A 20,237-nucleotide genomic window follows, 5' to 3' on the forward strand; every position below is an offset into this window, starting at 1 on the left:
AAGGTTCTGGTAGCACTGGGTCAGGGCTGGTGGTGTATCAGCTAGGAGAGAGCCCCCACAAAGGCAGAACTGTGACTCAAAGAGGTTTATTTCCTAATGCTTTTCACTCTTCTGGAAGTGTAGCACTGTGCGAGGGACATAGACATTAAAGACACTGGATTGAATTTTGTTTGTTTGTTTGTTTTTGTTTTTGCCAGTCCTGGGGCCTGAACTCAGGGCCTGGCCACTGTTCTTGGGCTTTCTCAAGGCTAGAGCTCTGCTTGCGTCACAGCACCATTTCTGGCTTTTTTCTATGTATATGTGGTCCCAAGGAATTGAACCCAGGTTTTCATGCATGCTAGGTAAGCACTCTACCACTAGGCCAATCTCCCTGCCCCTGGATTGAATGTTTTAAGTCAGTAAAATGAAAATATTCACTAGAAACAGCCCCGCCTGCCTCCAGACCCACACATCTTCTAGCTCATGCTTTCCTGGAATTAATGCACATGGGTCAGCTTGGACTCTGGTTACATACTTTTCTCTGGTTCAATTCCTGCTTAGGAAGTATGTCTAATGCCTTTGTATCATCTCCAGTGCCCAGTACAGTGTTGTTTACTCACCTAGTTCTTGAATTCGAGATACTAGGGGGAAAAGAGATACATCCCTAGATTTTTGTGGAAGTCTAAGTATGGTAGTTTATGGAAATTCTGATACCAACTATTCATTTCACTGACAGGTAATTGTGAGCCATTGATTCATGTAGAATGTGTCAGAAGGACTGTAAACTCTTTTGGCTACTCCAGGCTGCCTTTTCTGTCATGTCCTCAAGCATTCTCTAGTCCTTCTGCCTATATTGTTCTTCTTTTTTCTCTGCTTAAGTAATGCCAGATTCCCTCACACAGTCCAAATACCACCATATGCACGCATTCATTTTCTTATATCCTCATTAGTTCATTCACTCATTCATCCATTCAATACATATACTTACCACACCTTTCCTGTATCTAAGTCACATGTGCTTGGTGGTGAGCAGTTAGTGAGCAACTGGCATGATCCCCAGTGTTCTGGGGTTTATATTCTGCTGGGAGCTCTTAGCATTGAACAAAAATGCCTGGTAGCTAAATATATATCCACACACCGTGGCAGTGCCTTGCACTGGAAGAAAGGGATGCTCTACTTTGAGAATGCAGACAAGGATTGTGTGGCTTAGCAGGTTGCAGTCTTCTAACCCCATTCTAAATATGTTCATAATCCTTCATGGAGCATGGCTCCTGTGTTTCTTCAGTAAGAAAGCCATGAAGCAGACTTGTTTCTCCTAATGTTTCTATTAATAGCCTTTTTTTTTTTGAAGGACATGGGGCTTGAGCTCAGCCTGGGTGTTGTCCCTGAGCTCTTCAGCTCAAGGTTAGAGTTCTACCACTTGTGCCACAGCACCACTTCCAGTTTTCTGGCCATTTAATTGGAGATAAGAATCTCATGGACTTTCATGCCTGGGATGGCTTTGAACCATGATCCTCAGATCTCAGCCTGCTTAGTAGCTAGGATTATAGGAATATATATATATGTATATATATATACATATATATATATATAGGATCCTATAGGACATAGGAATGAGCCACCAGTTCCCAGATGCCCGCTTTTTTATTGCCAATGTCAACTATTACTTCTTAGCCCCTCTGATTTCAGACTGCCATTCTATGTGTGTGAATACACACACACACACACACACACACACACACACACACACACATCTATCTGTCTTTCCTATTCTCCATCTGGGCATTATAAAGTTAGTTTTTATTGACTTTGTTAGTTAAACCACTCCATTATATCTGGATGTAAATGGAACCAACGAAGTTGTAGGTTATCTTCAGATGTGTTTGTCTTGCTGCTCCTTGCTCTTCAGCTCTTTCTTTTTAGCTACAAAAGATACATACTAGCCTGTTGGCCTTTCTCGAAGAACTGTCTTTCAATAGCTGTCATTTGATTGTATTACATACATGCACAAACTATTTTGTATTAAATTAATCACATATGATCTTGATGGAGTGTTCACTGTGGCTAAATGCTCTAGATTTATGTCTCATGAGGAGAATACTGTAGGGGATCTTTGGGAATTCATTATCTCTAAATCACATGCCCTCTGAGGAGTTTTCTCATTCTGCAAGCTGTTCATAGTCTAATTCAAGCTGTTCTTGCCCTCTGATGTGTTCTCTCATCTTGCATTGTGGAAATGGATTATTTGACCAACTCAAGGTCTGCAGCTGCTCTTCCAAAAGGGAGCTGTGACCTAGAGGCTCCTCATTGTTATTGTTTTCCTCTACTGAAATGAAAGAACCTTGTACTTTCTTCTTAGGCCAATAGGTTTATCTACCTTCCAGTTTATTTTTAACTTACAAGTATTGAAGGGTAAGTGCTTGAAATCTGAAGTGCAAGCCATGAGCATCCAGAACTGCAAGGATTTGTTGTTCTGCTTCCTTCACAAAATACTCTTTGTCTGGAAACAGACTTCCTTGACCTGCAGATTTTTTAAATATTCCATCACTCCTGTGCAATTCATTGTCCTTTTAGGTTGTATATTCACAAAGAGTTATCAAGTCCTTACAAAGAGTTGTCAATAGTTCCTATTACTTACTGACCCAAAACAACTAGAAAAGTTTAAATTTATTATTAAAAAAGTAATATCTGAGCTGGGTGCTGATGGGTCACGCCTGTAACCCTACCTACTCAGGAAGCTGAGATCAGAGGTTCACTGTTCAAAACTAGCCCAGGCAGGAAACTCCATGAGCTCTTCATTTCCAGTTAACCACCAAAAAGCCAGGAATGAAGCTGTGACCCAAGTGATATAGCACCAGCCTTGAAGCATAAAAAGCCAAGCTAGGCCCTGAATTCAATCCCCAGCATTAGCGCACGCGCGCGCGCACACACACACACACACACACACACACACACACACGTAATATATGTGTTAGGATTGCCTAATACAGGTATGATAAATTGGAAAATAATGTTTGTAAAGTATATTTTGTTATATTTAAGTAGTTGTACAAAGAAGTTGCCATTCAACAAAGCATATTATGGAGACAATGTTTTGTTGTTGTTGGTTGTGGGGCTTGAACTCTGGGTCTGGGCACTGTCCCTGAGCTCTTCAGCTCAAGGCTACTGCCCTACCCTGGAGCCGCAGCACCACTTCTGGTTTTCTAGTGGTTAATTGGAGATAAGAGTCTAAAGGACATTAGTGTCTGGGCTGGCTTTGAACCTCGATCCTCAGATCTCAGCCTCCTGAGTAGCGAGGATTACAATTGTGAGTCACTGTGCCCAGTGGATCCAGTGGATACAATGGTTTGTAAGTAATTTTATGTGCCACTGCCATTTGGCCAGTTTGGAGTGACTGCGTATTGAGAAAGATCTTGAAGCCGGAAAGAATGCTGCACTTAGTTAAGGATGCTTTCTGTGAATACAGATAGAGAGAGGTGAGGAGCCCCCCCCCCCCACCCATGTATCTAGCTGCTGTTCACAGGCATAATTCAGAAATTCATATGTGTTGTTAAGTATACTAAGGATCACTTTCTTTGTAATGTACAAGGGCAGAAAATCCTTTGTAGGTCAATTTCCCTGAGGTGGCACACATATCCAGAAACCCCACAGAGACCAGTCAGTATCTGCTTCAGATAGGCTGCCCAGGCTGTGTGAATGTAGTTTCCTGTTCCCTGTCTCCTTATCCCCTTATGGGGAGAGATTCAGATCACTGACAGTGTCTAGTATGTGGTTCCTTCTGGGGCAAAGCAGAATAATAGGCCAAGGGTGTAAACATGCTAGGTTAGTAGCAAAAGGGAAGTGAGTTAAGGTTGCTAATCAGACAACCTTAAGACAAGGAAAATACCCTAGATTTGCTGATGTGGTCTATGTGAGGGTCCTTGAAAGAGGAAGAGGGAATTCTGTTCAGCTACACTTTCTGGCTAGACACTGCTGGCTTTGAAGATGAAGAAGCATGCTGGTGGCCTCTCAAAGCTGCAAAGAGACAGATACTTCTAGACACTTCCTAAAAGGAATGTACCCCCTGAGAACCTTTGATCTTCACCCAGTGAGAGCCACTTCAGACTGCTGAACTACAAAACTGTTAGATGAGAAAGTTATGCTGTAGTAAGTGGTAATTGGTTAGAGCAGCCATAGAAAAGTAACATGCCCACAAAATTGCCTCAACATAGTAATATGTAATGATGACCATGAGTTCTTGGTGCCTGGTTCTGTTGCTAAGCAATTCCAAGCCTGTCTCAACTGGTCTATGTACTAATCCTGTAAGCAAGGAGGGTTGTGGTTTATCTCTGCTTTACAGAGGAGGTTATAGAAGCTTATCAATTGACTTGCCTAAGGAAACAAAACTAGTTAAGAGTTGGAGCTGGGATGTGAAGCTGGATCTCTAGAATATCAAAGTCCATATCTCTGGCTAGGATGTCAGTCTGCACAGTTACTCAATAACTAGTGCTCTGGACTTCTATTGTGTGGGTTCAGCTTCTCTGACTTACTTATATTTGCCCTGAATGTTGACTATTCCACTGGCTACAGTCCTCATCAGTGCCTTACTTGTCCTCTCTTGTATTTGTGTACCCCCTTTATCTTCCTTCCTGCACCCTTGCCCAATCATGGCTGTCTAGCCCTCTGTTATATCCTCCAGCTCTAGGCTCTGTCTCTAAGGCCATAGAATCAACTGAAGTGTTTTATCTGTGGATGAATGAAGAAAGAGAAAGTGTCATAAATGCACAATGAAAAACTACTAATCCATGAAAAAAACAAAATCCTGTCATTGTGGCAACAAGGGTGGAAATGGAAAAAAAATCATACTGAATGAAATAATCTAGGTACAAAATGAAAAATCCTTCATGTTGTCACTACCATGTATAAGTTAATGTCCTAGAATAGAGTGCAAAATGGTGGCCACTAGAGGGTAGAAAGGAAGTGGGGAGATGAGACAGAGGGAGATTAGATAATGGGTACCAAAATATAGTTACATGGGGAAAATGAACTCTGGCTCTAGTTAGTAGAGTGGCCATAGTTTGTAATATATAGTTTGTATATATTCTGTTAAGAAGTAAATAAAGAGTTCAAAAGTTCCCAGAGTTCAAACCCCAGTACTGGCAAAAAAAAAAAAAAAAAAAGAAAGGTTCCCAACACAGAGATAGAAATGCCAAGTAACTTTATTTGATCATTACACAGTGTATATGTATATTAAATTATGACACTATTTTCCATACATAATATTTGTGTGTGTGTGTGTGTGTGTGTGTGTGTGTGTGTGTGTGTGTGTTAATCTTAGGGCTTGAACTTAGGGTCTACACACTGTTCCTAAGCTTTTTTTTTTCCTCAAGGCTAGCACTCTACCACTTGAGCCACAGTTCTACTCTGGCTTTTTGGTGGTTAACTAGAGATAAATCTCATGAACTAGCTTTGAATTGTGATCTTCAGATCTTAGTCTCCTGAGTAGTTAGGATGACAGGCCTGAGTTACCAGTGCCTAATACACATAGTTGTTATGTGCCAGCTAAAAATTTTATGGTGCTGCTGATAAAACCCAGAACTTTGCACATGCTACGCAAGTATAATATTGAATTACATCCTTAGCCATGAAATTTTAATGTGTCAATTGAGCATTCATTTTGAATTGTTCTCTGCTTGGGATATAGGTTAGATATAGGATTTAAAAATAAAAACAGTGATAAAAAAGGAGCATGGTGACACATGCCTGAAATCTTATTTACTTGGGAGGCAAAGATCAGGAGGAAACAGTTTGAAGCTAGCTTGAGTAAAAAAGTTAGTGAGAACTCATCTTACCAAATAAGCTGGCAATGGTAGAATGTGCCTGTACTCCCAGCTATGTGGGAGGAAGATGATTGTCTGAAGATGGCCCTGAGCAAAAATTCAAGAAACTGTCTCAGAAATAAGGAAAGTGCTTGTCTAGCTAATTATAAGGTCCTGAGTTAAAAACTCCACGACTCTTTTCGAAATCCTCTTCTCCTCCTCCTCCTCCTCCTCCTCCATCCCCTCCTCCTCCTAATTATTATAATTATAATATAGTATTCATCTAAAACTTCACATATGTTAAGTACTATTTTACACTCTTGGAAATCTTTTTATTCAGTATTCATGACTAAACTGTGCAATACTTTGTGCTATCACCATTTTATAGACGGGGTGGGGGGGGGAAAAGGGAAGTTCAGAGAATTGAAACAACTTGACCCAAGATAATTATGGACAAAGATTTAATTTAACAGCTATCATTTCCTTTCTGCAAGAGAATTTGACCTTTGGTTAACTTCCTAGCTCTGTTACCCAGGTAACTTGATAAGAACCAAATGTCAAGTGTGTTTCTAGGCAACATTACCTATGATTAAAAAAAAAAAAGACCCCGGATGGATCCCATTCTATGTGGATATGAGAGAAGCTGTACATAAACTAATAACACTTGAAAGGACCTATGCTTGGGGTTTCTCTGAGGGCCATGATTTTGGCTCGTGTCTTGGATGTAGAAGCTATGCCTCGGGGCGGGGGGTGGGGGGTGTGTGTTAAGAAATGGCACTTCTGCCCTGCACTAGCTAATCCTAACAACTCAGGAGGCTAAGATCTAAGGATTACAGTTCAGAGCCAGCCCAGGTGAGAAAGTCAGTGAGGCTTTTATCTCAAATGAACTCCCAGAAAACCAGAAGTGGAATTGCTGCTTAAAGTGATACTGCACTAGTCTTGACCAAAACAGCCCAGGGATAAGTGTCCCAGCCCAAAGTTCAAGCCCCATGACTAACAGAGAGAAAGAAAGAGAGAGAGGGAGAGCGAGAGCGAGCGAGCGAGCGAGAGAGAGAGAGAGAGAGAGAGAGAGAGAGAGAGAGAGAGAGAGAGAGAGGAAAAAGAAAAGAAATGGCGCTCAGTGGGTTTTTTTTCCTCAGATTGGCTCCTGCATTACCTTCTGTGAGTCTCACCTCCTTGCACTTAAGCTTCTGTTATGGCACTAGGACTGTCCTAAATGAAGAATGCTTTTTGATATGGCGATTCTGGCCTAAGTTCTGTGTTCTTCTGAGTGGACTAGTGCCAAGCATGGTTAACTTGTGGATTTTAACTTGTGGGTTTGACCTTAAAAAACTAGCTGATTGCTAGGTGCTGGTATTCCAAGCCTGTAATCCTAGCTACTCAGGAGACAAATCTGAAGATCACAGTTCAAAGCCAGCCCAGGCAAGAAAGTTAATGAGACTCTAACTCCCAAAACCCAGGAATGGAACTGTGGCTCAAGTGGTAAAACACTAGCTTTGAGAGAGAAAAAAAATTGCTAGGCTCTGAGTTAAAGGCCTAGGACTAGAAGAGGCGGAAACTGAGAGCTGGTCCCCAGGCATTGGAGGTAATCACAAGCTAGAAATTATGCTAGGTCTCCACCCCCACCTCTTTCCCCCAAGCCTAAGTAGGCTTCCTAACTCTAGCTAGGGCAGGAGTTCATATTTAGCAGTGCCGAGTTTGTCCATTTGTAACATGAGGCTCTGAAGGAAGTTACCATGCCTTGTTAAATCCACCTGTGAAATCTCCCTGTCCCTGTGGAAGACAGCAGATCAACAATTAGTCTTCTTTGTTTCTAGATGTTGAAATGCTTCAGGCCAGTGCATCTAACCCAGTCCCTGGAGAGGGTTTCTCTCGGCCCACTAAGGACTCTATGATCCGCAAGTTTCTAGAAGGTAAGTTGTAAAAGCAAAATTAAAAATGGGGGGCGAACCAGGAGTTGGCCTAGGAGAAGAGTGCTTGTGTAGCATGCACGAAGACCTAGGTTCGATTCCTCGGTCCCACGGACATAGAAGAAGTTGAAAATGATGCTGTGGCTCAAGTGGTAGAGCTTTACCTTTGAGAAAGTCCAAGGCCAATGCTCAGAACCTAAGTTCAAGCCCCAGAACTGGCAAAAAAAAAAAATAGGGAAGGCATTACAAACAAGTGAAATGCATTGCCTGATGCCCCTTGAGGAGCAGGCTGCCACCCATATGGCGTAGAGGAAGCTGCTCTTCTTCCTCTGTACCTGCCCTGACCCTTCCTACCAACTGTCAAAGATAGGCCAACAGTGCCACCTTTGCTGCCACTCACTTGGCTATACCAGTTATCTGCAGCATGCCCTCTTCACAAAGCACATTTCTATTTTAAGTTTTTTTGTTGTTATTAGGAAGTTGATGTTCAGAGGAGTTACAGTTATGTGTCTGGTAATGAGTATGTTTCTTTTTGGACAGCGTCACCCCTTCCCTCATTCTTTCTTAGGTTTTCCCTGCAATCCCCATCCACAGGTTGTATTTTCAACATAGTGTCTAGTGAGAACCCCTGCTATATTGCTTCACCTTGCTCCCACCAACATTTCTAGTTTTAGCCAGCCAAAATGGACTGAGTACATGCTACGTGCCAAGTGCTGTTCTGAATATTGGGGTTGGGGACAGAAAGAATAAGAATATAGGGTCAGTGTTTTCCAGAGACTCCGTTTTTTGGAAGAAGAGTATGACGTGCTTCAGGAGCTGGAGGTTGTGTTCGCCTTGTGGATTGGGCATCGGCTCTAATCTGTGTATACTTCTCTCTTGGCTTAGTTGGAAGGCCTTAGACAAATTATTCAACTCCTCTGTGTGTCAGTGTGCTCAGCTGTAAAATGAGAAGACTGGCACCAGAATTAAATGAGTCACTGTGCATTATTAATATAAACATTAACAAAGCTATGATTGCTGCCACTGTTGTTGTTATTATTATTAGAGGGGTCAGAGGTAGAAGGTACTGATTCTTTAATCCTGACCAATCATTTCAGACTGGCAGTGTTTCTGTCAATCAAAAGGCTGTAAGAAAGCAGAATGCAGAACTGTTGCTGCTGCTGCTTGCTACTATAAAGCAATGCATGCAAGTTACAATTCAAGCGACACAAAAAGGGAAGCAGTGTCTCAAGTAAACTGAGACTAGAAGGATCGAAGTTCAAGGGCAGTTCATGAGACCCCATCCCAACAGGAAAAGTTGCATGTAGTGGTTCACACTTGTCATCCCAGCTATAGCAGGAGTCATAAAATACAAGAATCATGGCCTATATTATCCTGACCTCAAAAATAACCAGATCCACACGTGTTGAGGAAGATGTGGCTGAAGCGGTAGAGCACCTGCCTAGGAAATACAGTCTTGAGTTTAAATCCTATACCAGGACCAAAGATAGGCAAACACAATAAAACAAGAACAATTGCTATCAATATACATTGATTTTTTTTTACATCTACCCGGTTTTCTTTTGGCATGAAATACCATCTAATATATTTAGCCTGTCTCCTATTAAGACTATTTAGGTTATCTTCAGATTTTTTTTTCCCTTTGGCACAGTGAATATTTTCTTTATGGCTGTCTTTTCACACCTTTGAGTCTATGTGTATTATAAATTACTAGAAGAATTGCTGGGTCTTAGAAAGTTTGTAGTTGTGATCTTGATAATCTCAGATCACTCTTTTCTAATGTTCTTCCAGTCTCACATTCTCACCTGGAGCATATGAAAGGTTTAGCACACAATTTTTCATATAAAATCTTAAGTGGAAGCTTAGTGTACTACACAAATAAAACAAGAACTACTCTCAGACATTTCACTCATTCTACCCAATATGATTCCTAGAGCCCTGAAGAATCAGTTTGAAACCCATACATTGGATGCCCATAAATGGCCAGGAGGGAAGTAAGGCTATGTAGCTGAACTGGTGCCTGGGGCTGGGCTGGGAGGGCTTGGCTTCCCACTCCATTCCTGTGGCCTCCAGTCAGTCAGCTCCAGAGAGTTACATAGAGTTCTAGGCAGGGATTAACTTTCTGTTTCCAATAAAATTCAGGGGCTAGCACAAAGCAGTACTTGGAACATATCAACCAGTGTCTGTTGTTTCATTCATTAGGTGATTATTTTAAATGGCATGATTGAGCAACAGGCTCAATGTGCCAGGAACTCAGTAGCACAGCATTGAATTCTTTTGAGGTGACCTTAAACATTGGGTAGCATATTTCCTGTAATGTTTTTTGTTGTTTGTTTTTTGCTTTTCTAGTATTTGTTGATTTCAGGGAGCCTAGCAGCTGGGATGAAGCTAGAAAAAAATTTTTCCCCTGCAAATTTCTTTGGTTTGGCCAGCAAAGATGAAGCAAGTAGTTGAAGTGATTATCTGTATGTAGCTGCTGATGGTGTACAATAGGGGTAGGAAATGGCACATGCACAGCCTTCCAATAAAAGAGATGCTCCGTACCTAGGGCTTCCAATAAATGCCTTTGCTATAGATAGATATTGCTAACGAATAGATACTGCTTATACCCAAGTGTACACACTTGATATTCTGTTTCTGAAGCCATAAAGCTTTCTCTTGCTTGGAAGAGGCTTCCACGTAGCTGATATGTAGCAGCCTGAGGTTGGCCCGAGGGTGCCCAAGGCCTACCCAACCTAGATCAGAAAGGGAAGATATTAGTCAGGCATCCTCTGCAGATGTATTGAGATATGGGAATGGAGATGCATTGAGATATGAGAATAAAGAGAGGTTGGGACTTCTCCCTATGGAATTGTCAATCCAATGATTTATCATTAGTTTTAGCTTGTATTAAATTTTTTTCTGAGCTGCAGGAAGACTGTTCTTGGCTTTCCAATGTTATGGGTCTAGAGTATTGACTAGGTTGGTCCTAGTTCACTAGAAAACTCTAATTCCTGAGACCTTGCCTTCAAGATCAGTTTTTAACTATCTGATCATCTTTCAACATGCTGTATATATACTCAAAGCAAGTCTTTGCTTCGCCCAGAATTTCTTTTTTTCCTTTGTCTTTCTTTTTTTTTTTTTTTTGGTACTATGGATTGAACCCAGGATGTTGCACTTGCTAGGTAAACATTTTGCCACTGAGCTACATTTCCGCTCTTTTTTTTTTTTTTTAAATGTTATTGGGCACAAGCTATATGAATGACTCTGCATCTGGCTTTGAAGGAATATGGGATAAGGCCTGTCTTTCTGCAGCTAGGGAAAGAGAGAGACAGGAAGTGGCTCTTACACTAATAAATATCTTACATCTTAGCGAATGTGGTAGCAGGGTTGTGGAGCAAAGAACGAGGCACAGGATGGGCCCACTTCAGACTGAGTGGTCAGTGAGACAACTTCTCTGAGGTGACAGAATGGGTGTGCTTGTGGGCGTGCTGGCTCAGCGTGGTGCAATGTGGAAGAATGAAGGTTCTAAGATGAGGAACAATATTCCAAAGCAGGAATTTAACCAGATGAAGAGACTGGAACTAATCCATTGTGTTTGGAGACAGCAAGTCTAGAAGCGGTGCCATGAAAGTCCCTCTTCTCCTGCAGGTGGTGCTGGCTTTTCCAGGGCATTTCCCTTTGTTACCATGACAACCCTCCCCAGAATTTCAAACCATATTTCCTTCCTTCTTTCCTTCCTTCCTTCTTTCCTTCCTTCCTTCCTTCCTTCCTTCCTTCCTTCCTTCCTTCCTTCCTTCCTTCTTTCCCACATTGTGGATGATGATGAGGCCTTTCTGTGAATCCTTCCTTCTTTTTACTAGTGATGGGACTTGAACTTAGGGCTTTATGCTCCTTCTTGGCTTTCTTGCTCACAGCTGGTGCTCTATGATTTGAACCATGCCTCCAGCAAATTTTTTTCTGTAGGTTGATTGGAGATAGAATCTTACAGGATCTTTCAGGTGTCATTTCTTGAGTAGCTAGGACTTTGGGTGTGAGCCAGTGGTGACAGGTAGAACTAGAGTTTTCTTATTGTTTGTTTGTTTGTTTGGCCAGTCCTGGGGCTTGAACTCAAGGCCTGCACTGTCTTTTGGCTTTCTTAAAACTAAAGCTATACCACTTGAGCCACAGTACAACTTCCAGCTTTTTTTCTATGTATATGATACCAAGGAATCGAACCCTGATCTTCATGCACTCTACCATTAGGCCAAACTCCCTGCCCCAGACCTAGAGTTTTCTGATGAACTAGGATAGTCTTTTTGCAGCAAAAGAAAAGATGCAAAAAAATCATTTTCAATCAAATTCTATAAGAAGAAGGCCTAAATTCATTTGTTTCTATCCTTTAAATATGTATTTAAAAGGATTTGTTGACTGAATGGTGCTAAGGAGAAGAAATAGAACACTGCAAAGAGATTTTGAGTTATGGGATACTGGTAGAGAGAATTTGGGAGGTAATTTTGTCCTTAGTTCTTTCCATCAGTGGAGAGCAGAGAGGAAGCAGGGATTTCAAAAGCAGCAGGATCATGGGAGTTAAGAGCAAAGCTGCAGAGCCAGTTTTCCTGGGTGCCAAGCTGGCTCGCAGGGGGTTTAGGCAAGTTATTTAAATCCTCAAGGCTCCGGTTTCTTCCTCTGCAAAAAAAAGATTAATGATTGTAACTACTAAATCAGTCACATGGATAATATACCCAGATTAGTGTTTGGCATAAAGTGAGTCCTCAGGAATGATTTCCTGTGGCCATTTTGTGGAGCATGAAGAAGATGCTGGAGCCATCTTTGCTGAGGACTCACCCTAGAGAACAGACCCTAGGGGGTGGTTCCAAGTGTCCTCGGGCTTTTTAGGGGGTGTGTCTTCTTTCCTTTAGTTCTAACAGGATGAGTATTAGAATCTTAGCAGTAAAATGGAAGCAATATTACCTAGGAATCATGTCCCGGGCTGTACAGCAGAATAGCAAATGATGTCTGTGAATTGTTGATGTTCTCTGCTTGCAGTGAGTTTTGAGCAGACAATTTAAGAAATGATGTGGGCAAAGCCCTTTGTCAGAGGCCAGTACTGTACCAATAAGGAATGGTCACTCCCTCTGCTGTCATGACTGACAGTCATCCAGTTTGCTTGGCCGCTGCCCTCAATCAGTCTTCTCTGTGTTTCTAGGCAGAAGTGTGGAGACAGCCAGTTTGGGAAGAGAGCAGCACCGTCTTGATGGGGAAGAAGATGTGTATCACATCGTGGATGATGAGGAGGCCTTTTCTGTGGATCTGGCCAGCAGGCCCCCTGTCCCTGTGCCTAGGCCAGAGGCCAGTGCTATTGGCTCTCACCAGCTACCTGACAATGAGCCTTATATTTCTAAAGGTAAATATGGCCAAAAATGAATGATGCCTCAGCAGGGTTTTCACAGTGCCTTAGCATAAATTTCTTGAGTCCTCTGGATTTCTGATCTGTTACTCAGAGACCTCCTGGGTGGTCTCTCCAGCCAGCCCTAGGAGATAGTGTGATCCTGTGATTCTGCATCTAGGCCAGGGGCAATGATCAGATTCATTGCTGGCCTCCCTGGAGCTCTTTGTACAAAGCTGCAAAGGCAGAAGGTAAACAAGAACCTTGATAAAATTTTATCTCTTCTTATTACTATTAATAATTGAATAGCTAGCAGTTGTTAAAATCTACCAAGAATACTCTATCTTGGATTTTTTTTTCTTTTGATGCCAATCCTGGGGCTTGAACTCAGGGCCTAGACACTGTCTTTGAGCTTTTTTTTTTGGTAGTTAATTAGAGATAATAGTCCCAAGTACTTTCCTTCCTGGTCTGGCTTCAAACTGTGATCCTCAGATCCCAGTCTCCTGAGTAGCTAGGGTTACAAGAATGAGACACTGATGCCTGGCTAACATTTCTTGGAGTGTGTGTGTGTGTGTGTGCCAGCCAGTACTGGGACTTGAACTTAGGCACTGTCTCTTAGTTTTTTTCACTCAAGAATTGTGTTCTACCACTTGAGCTACAGCTCCACTTCCAGCTGTTATTTGGTGGTTAATCGAAGATAAGAGTCTCATGAAACCAAGTGCTGGTTTTGTCAGATCTCAGCCTTCTGAGTCGCTAGGATTACGGGTGTGAGTTATCAGCACTTGGCTGGTATTTCTATCTTATTATGCAGTTTTAAAATTTGGATATGACTAATGATACTAAAACTAATATTGGGTGCTTTCATAAGCCTTTGCACTTTCGAGATTTTGACTCATTTAATCCTCTTGACAATCCAATGAGGTACTATTATCATCCCTCTCTATAATAGAATCAGGGAGTGGTCAAGATGAAATGGCTCTCATAAGTGGTAAAGCCAGGATTTGAATCCAGTGAGTCTCATTCAGAGCGCAGGGAGCCATATTGGCTATGTCACCCTACCATTAAGACAATATTTGTCATTTCCCAGTTCATTATCCTTTTTATGGCTCTGTCCCTCATGGATGACTTCATTTGTATTAGTCTCTCTGGAGCCATGCACACATTTTATCTGTTCCGCTTGGAGTTCTGTCTTGCTGGTAGGCCTGGTAAGTACTTCCTTTTATTCTCAAGCTTCAGACTCATCCTGGGCTGCCTCAACTGTTCCTAGATCTGAACACACATCCTTTCTCCCTTTACTCTTTTCTTCAGTGATCCTGTGCTATAGTTGGCTTTGTTTTTCTAAGTTTCAGAGCCTGTCTGTTTGGCCTGTCTATTTGGAAATCTTGGCTTCCTCTCACTACTGTTTCTAGACTTTTCATTTACAGAACTGCATGCCATGGCCATAGGCATACATCCACTACTTTTTTTTTTTTTTTTTTTGCCAATCCTGGGCTTGAGCTCAGGGCCTGAGCACTGTCCTTGGACTTTCTCAAGGCTAGAGCTTTACCACTTGAGCCTCAGCACCACTTCCGGCTTTTTTGTATGTATGTGGTACCAAGGAATTGAACCCGGGTCTTTGTGCATGCTAGGCAAGCACTTTAACCACTAGGCCAAATTCCCAGCCCCACATCCACTACTTTTAACATAGGATTTTGATAAGATATGTATAAAATACTGGACATATTTTGATTTTCCTAAAATATGTAAAATACTATAGAGCTCTTAAGAAAAAAAGCCTTGACATTTACTCAACATATTCTTTCTCTCAGTTTTTGCAGAAAGAAGTCAAGAATGGCCTGGGAATTTCTATGTTTCCTCAGAGAGCATCAGAAAAGGTAAGCCAGGTTTTGTTTGAAGCCTCCTTTTACATGAAGTAGGCTTCTAGGGGGGTAGAGATGTTTGCCTCACAGGGATTTCCAAACAGAACAACAGCTCCTTGACATACACAATAGAGAGGCCTCAGAGTTACTTAGCACTGAGCTACCTGAGGATCTCTTAGTGATGGTAAAGCGAGATAGGAGGGGGTTGAGGCACCCAAGTACATGATACAGAAATCATTACCAAGACACTACTGTATTCAAATGTGTCCATACAGCACATAAAAAGACAATACAAGCATTGAGGCTGATCCTAGGTCCCAGGGAACAGCCTCACCTCCAGTCTTTACCTATGATGTAACTCTTCATGGCTTTTAACTCATTCTATCCCATACTAGCTCCACTATGCTTTGACTCAACTTTAAGAGGCCTTTTTCTCATCATTGGATAACAAGTTGGCCCTTCCATTTTTCTAAAGAAACTTAAAGGAAGTTTCAGGGGATAAATGCTCTCTTTATTTTCTTGATTAATTTCCTTATGCTAAATAGAGACATTCAGTATTAATTCACTAAAGAGTCTTTGGAAAAATAGCCATGACACCGTCAAAGCATTTGAAGGCATCCTGAAGGATGATGGTAGCAGGAAATTCTCACTCACCTCTTCTCTGATACCACTAAAGATAGCTTTGAAAAGGCGGACCTTGCCGAAAGGTATGCAAATGACATAGACAGATGACTAAATGGTTGGGCAGGATAATGGATAAACTTCTTTAAGTCTTTTTCTGTGCTCACTAGAGAAGTCATTTCTGTTTTTCCTACTTATCACGTCCCTGAATCCCAATATCCAATAGAATCTCTGGAGACATTAAGAATCACGTGACCTGATATGAATCGAGCAGTAAAATGTCAAGTTGTCCTCACATATTCCAATGCCTCCATTATCTCTGCCATTGCATTCTCCAAAGAACTGAACTCAGAAACTGCAGAGGGGTGGTTGATTTCCTTCTTCCCCCAAATCTCCAAAGCAGAGAACATTACAGGGAATGTGAAGGAGAGGCTGGCACGAAATAACCCAAAGATGGCCAGCTGGAACCTAGCACCTGATTTGTGCTCCTGTTATTGCACTTGAGTCATGACTGCATTGGTATTTCAGTCTTCTCTGATATTTCATGCCCACAGATCTACAATCATTGCATAAACAGGGCTGAAAGTAGGCTAGGAGAAGCATCTTGGATAGATTTTCTAGTATATTCTCTTCTGGGAGAGGATTGAAGTCTAAAGCAGTGGAGTGTGTGTGTGTGTGTGTGTGTGTGTGTGTGTGTGTGTGTGTGTGTACTGAGGGTTGAACTCAGGGCCTCTCTGTTACTTGGCTTTGTTTTTCAAGGTTGGCATTCTACCAGTTGAGCCACAGCTCCACTTCTGACATTTCAGTGGCTAATTGCAAACACAAATCTCATGAACGTTTCTGCCCACACTGGCTTTGAACCTTTATTCTCAGACTTCTGAATAGCTAGGACTATAGGTGTGAGCCATGGATACTAGACTTAAAGCAGTGGTTCTTAAATGGGGGGAGATTTTGCCCCTCCATTCCCTGAAGACATTGGGCAACATCTGGGGACACTTTTGGTTGTCACAAAGTGGGGCTAGGCCAGGGATGCTCCTGAGCATTCTACAGTGCACAGGACAACCCACAACAAAGAATCATCTGGCCCCAAAATTCAATAGTATTAAAGTTGAGAATTATTAGTTCAAAGGTACCTCAGTAGTCAAGTCTTAGAGATTTCAACAGACGTCATACCTCCCTTAAATGTTGCAGCCTTCTCTATTTTCACTGATAGGCTTTAAAATCCTTAGCTACTTCCCTCTCCCCTGATTTTATGTCCCATTTCCTCCTCTCACTTACATATGTAATTTTTCCTTCAGGCTTCATGCTCTGGTAACTGTGACCAACCTCATTATCCCTTCTTCTTGGTTCTACTCTCCCCAGTGGGGTGCTGTCAAGCTGAGTTCTGCTTTTCTTTCCAGAGCCACCTGTGAGACCATGGAGGGACAGGCCCCAGTCCAGCATATATGACCCGTTTGCAGGGATGAAGACACCGGGCCAGCGGCAGCTTATTACCCTGCAGGAGCAAGTGAAGCTGGGCATCGTCAATGTGGATGAGGCCGTACTGCACTTCAAAGAGTGGCAGCTCAACCAGAAGAGGCGATCTGAGTCTTTCCGCTTTCAGCAGGTAGTCAGCTCTATTGCTGTGGAATCTGCTTCATGTCACTTTTCTACTGAATAGTGGAGGAAGCAGGCCTGGGCTCTCTTATATAGTTCCATGACTAAGCCAATGGCTGTGCCTGTGAACATGCTTGGGTGTCCTTATGAGTCAGTGAGTGTGCATTATGTCCTCTTGCCTGCAACTCCACACTCAGCTGGGTTCTGCTGTATACTTTGCATTTGGCCCTCTACTCTGGCTTGCCAGCTTTTCTGGTCTGTTCTTCCCTTCCCTTCCCTTCCCTTCCCTTCCCTTCCCTTCCCTTCCCTTCCCTTCCCTTCCCTTCCCTTCCCTTCCCTTCCCTTCCCTTCCCTTCCCTTCCCTTCCCTTTCCTTCCTTCCTTCCTTCCTTCCTTCCTTCCTTCCTTCCTTCCTTCCTTCCTTCCTTCCTTCCTTCCTTCCTTCTTTCCTTCCTTCCTTCCTATTGTGCTGGTACTGGAGCTTTGCGCTTTGAGACTATTGATCATGGTTGGCATTTTCCAAACACTGTCAGCACTTTGCCACTTGAGCCAAGCCTTCAGTTTTGACTTTCTGCTGGTTAATTAGCGCTAAGAGTCTCACTGATCTGCCTAGGCTGGCTTTGAACTACAGTCCTTAGATCTCAACTTCTCAAGTAGCATGAGCTGCCAGCACCTGGACAGCTTTTCCCTTGAGAGTTTCTCTCTCTACTCCTAGTAGTTCCAGATGTCTCACAGACCATTATCAATCACTGTCTTGGAAAGGTCCCAAGAAATATGATTAAATGAAGAAGGCATGTTGCAAATATAGCAAGTCTTGCTCATTTCTGCTCTGTACTTTTTTTCTTTCTCTTGTGTCTTTCCAGCAGCCCCCTCATCCACTGTTGGCCCTATCACCTGCATCTGGCCTGCCCCCACTCCTCCAGATGAGGGCTCCTGGTCTCCACCTCCACCTCTTCCCCATCCAGTTCACCACAACATTAATACCTTACCCACCCCACAACTTTCTCTATTTCCCTACTGCTTTCTGAATGAATCTCTGTTTCCTCAGCCTGAAGGTGTAAGCCAAGCAGGCCTTCCAGGCCAGCCTCCTGGGACTTCTCATAGGATCCCTCCTCAGCTATGTAGACTTGTTCCTGCAGAGAAATGAATGCTGAGGTGCTTAACATCCCTAGAATGCTGTGACACTGGTGTAGGTGGACTGAAATAGAAACAGATCTTGACCTTCATATGTCTATTCAACATTTATTGAATTACTACAGTGTCCCAAATGGCAGCATTATAGAAAGGCATATAACCTGGTCTCTTGTCTTTTAGGAAATCCCACAGGGCCACTAAAGGTACATATGTGCACCAATGTGTGACACGTGCACAGCGTTAAGGTCTGGAGAAAGCAGCCCTGACAGGCTGGAATAGAATCATAGAAAGGAAGCAGCATCCCTCAAGGTTAGGGGAGTGAGGAAAGAGCAGTCTCAGAGGAAGGACTATATGCAGAGTTTGTGAGAGGGTCAGAGAAGGGTTTGGCTCCTTGGTGAATGTGGAGGACAATGGATTATAAGACTGAGAATGACACTGGAAATGTGAGGGCAGGGAAGACTCCCTATTTGTGGAAGAGATGTTGTCTCTTCAGGAAAAATTCCAAGAGGACTTGAATTTCTCTGGGGTCCAACTGCATCGATTCTCATTTATATCTTAAAAAAAAATTCTTTCCTGCCATGTGATAGATCATGCATACATTTCTCTTTTGAGAGATTTTTTAACTGCTCAAAGGCATGTTTATATTGTACACTAAAAAAATATTTTTTCCAGGAAAATCTTAAACGACTAAGGGATAGCATCACTCGAAGACAGAGAGAGAAGCAAAAATCAGGAAAGCAGACAGGTAGGTGGCTTCTCCCAGTGGCTATTGTCCTTGACTCACCTTTCGACTATAGTCTAAATGGACAGACTGCTTGCATAGCACCTGTTCAGAAAGCCAGGCCCTTTATCACCCTCACATTATGAAGGCCTTTCAGACCCAGTTTTCTCTTGTTGATTCTATAAACACTCTAGTACATGGCACACAGGAAGTATGTTCATTCGTTCTCACTGTATGTCCCTGCTGAGAACCTCTGGTGTGGTAGTCTCAGTACTCTACCTTGGCCAGCCTTCTAGCAAGAGGGGCTGGTAAAAAAAATGCTTTATGAGGTCCCTAGATCCTCAGTAAGACCCTACTGCAAAATGACCAAGTTAAACTCTAGCCCTGCTTGCACACAAGTTCCATAGTGTGCCTCTAGCTGCCTGCAATAGCTGATTTTCACAAACCATGTCAAGCTGGTAATACACTGGTCTCCACACAGACCATCCCCCATTTGGGCCTTTTTCTTCATACCTGCATTATACAAGGAGGCTGCAAGACCCCACTCAGCAGCCCCTCCTCAGAAACCTTCCTAGGCCATTGCATGCCAGTACATTCTGTCCTCTTTCAGATATCTACAGAACTCATTATGGTTTCTATACACCTGGCACTTCTTTTCCACTGCTCTGATTTCTGTCAACCTGTTCCTTCATCCCATGGGCTCTGTCTCCAGAACATATCCTGAATTTTGTCATTTCTGAGCATTTTCTGTGCAACAGCTGCAGCCCAATCACCACCATATCTCTTGTGGGGACATATGTATGTCCCTCTGCCCACCCTCATGTTCGCTCTTGCTCCTCCACAGTTTTTCCTTCAAATGACAGTCAATGCCATTCTTGGAATTTAAAAATTAAACAATGCCACTTCCTGTTTTAAACTCTCCAGGGATTTCTGTCCTACTTAAAAGAAAAGCAAACTCATCTCCATAGTCCCCCAGGCTTCACGGGCTTCTTCTTTTGCTCTTGACCATGGGCTCCAGCCCCAGTGACTCCTTCATACTGATCTAATAAGCAGGAACATTTCTGTCTCCCTCTCTTTTCCTCAGACCCTTGCATTTGGTGTTCTCCTGTCTTTCCCTCACATCTCCACCCACTGGTTCTGCTTCTTCCTCAGAAAGGACTGTCCTGCCATTCTCTCTTAGGAGCCCTCCACAGCTTACTTTCTGTTTTCCTTCTCACATGGCACAGACCAGTGCTTACTCTTCTTTTCCTATGGTTAGGGGCCAGAGCCAGGC

The 20,237-nt window shown here is 42.7% G+C and overlaps 1 protein-coding gene across 1 annotated transcript in view; it reads left to right on the plus strand.

Moving 5' to 3' along the window:
* Nucleotides 1-20,237, plus strand: part of Pik3ap1 (phosphoinositide-3-kinase adaptor protein 1) — a 105,205-nt gene that overhangs the window by 66,374 nt on the left and 18,594 nt on the right. The window contains exons 8-12 of the mRNA XM_090346159.1: nt 7,595-7,690; nt 12,855-13,052; nt 14,843-14,908; nt 16,915-17,120; nt 18,916-18,988. Of these exons, the coding sequence (XP_090202285.1) occupies nt 7,595-7,690; nt 12,855-13,052; nt 14,843-14,908; nt 16,915-17,120; nt 18,916-18,988 (639 nt within the window). The remainder of the gene's footprint in view (nt 1-7,594; nt 7,691-12,854; nt 13,053-14,842; nt 14,909-16,914; nt 17,121-18,915; nt 18,989-20,237) is intronic.

This window comes from Megascapheus bottae, chromosome 15 (genome assembly GCF_031878675.1).
Source record: "Megascapheus bottae isolate mThoBot1 chromosome 15, mThoBot2.hap1, whole genome shotgun sequence".
In the NCBI taxonomy this organism is placed as follows: domain Eukaryota; kingdom Metazoa; phylum Chordata; class Mammalia; order Rodentia; family Geomyidae; genus Megascapheus; species Megascapheus bottae.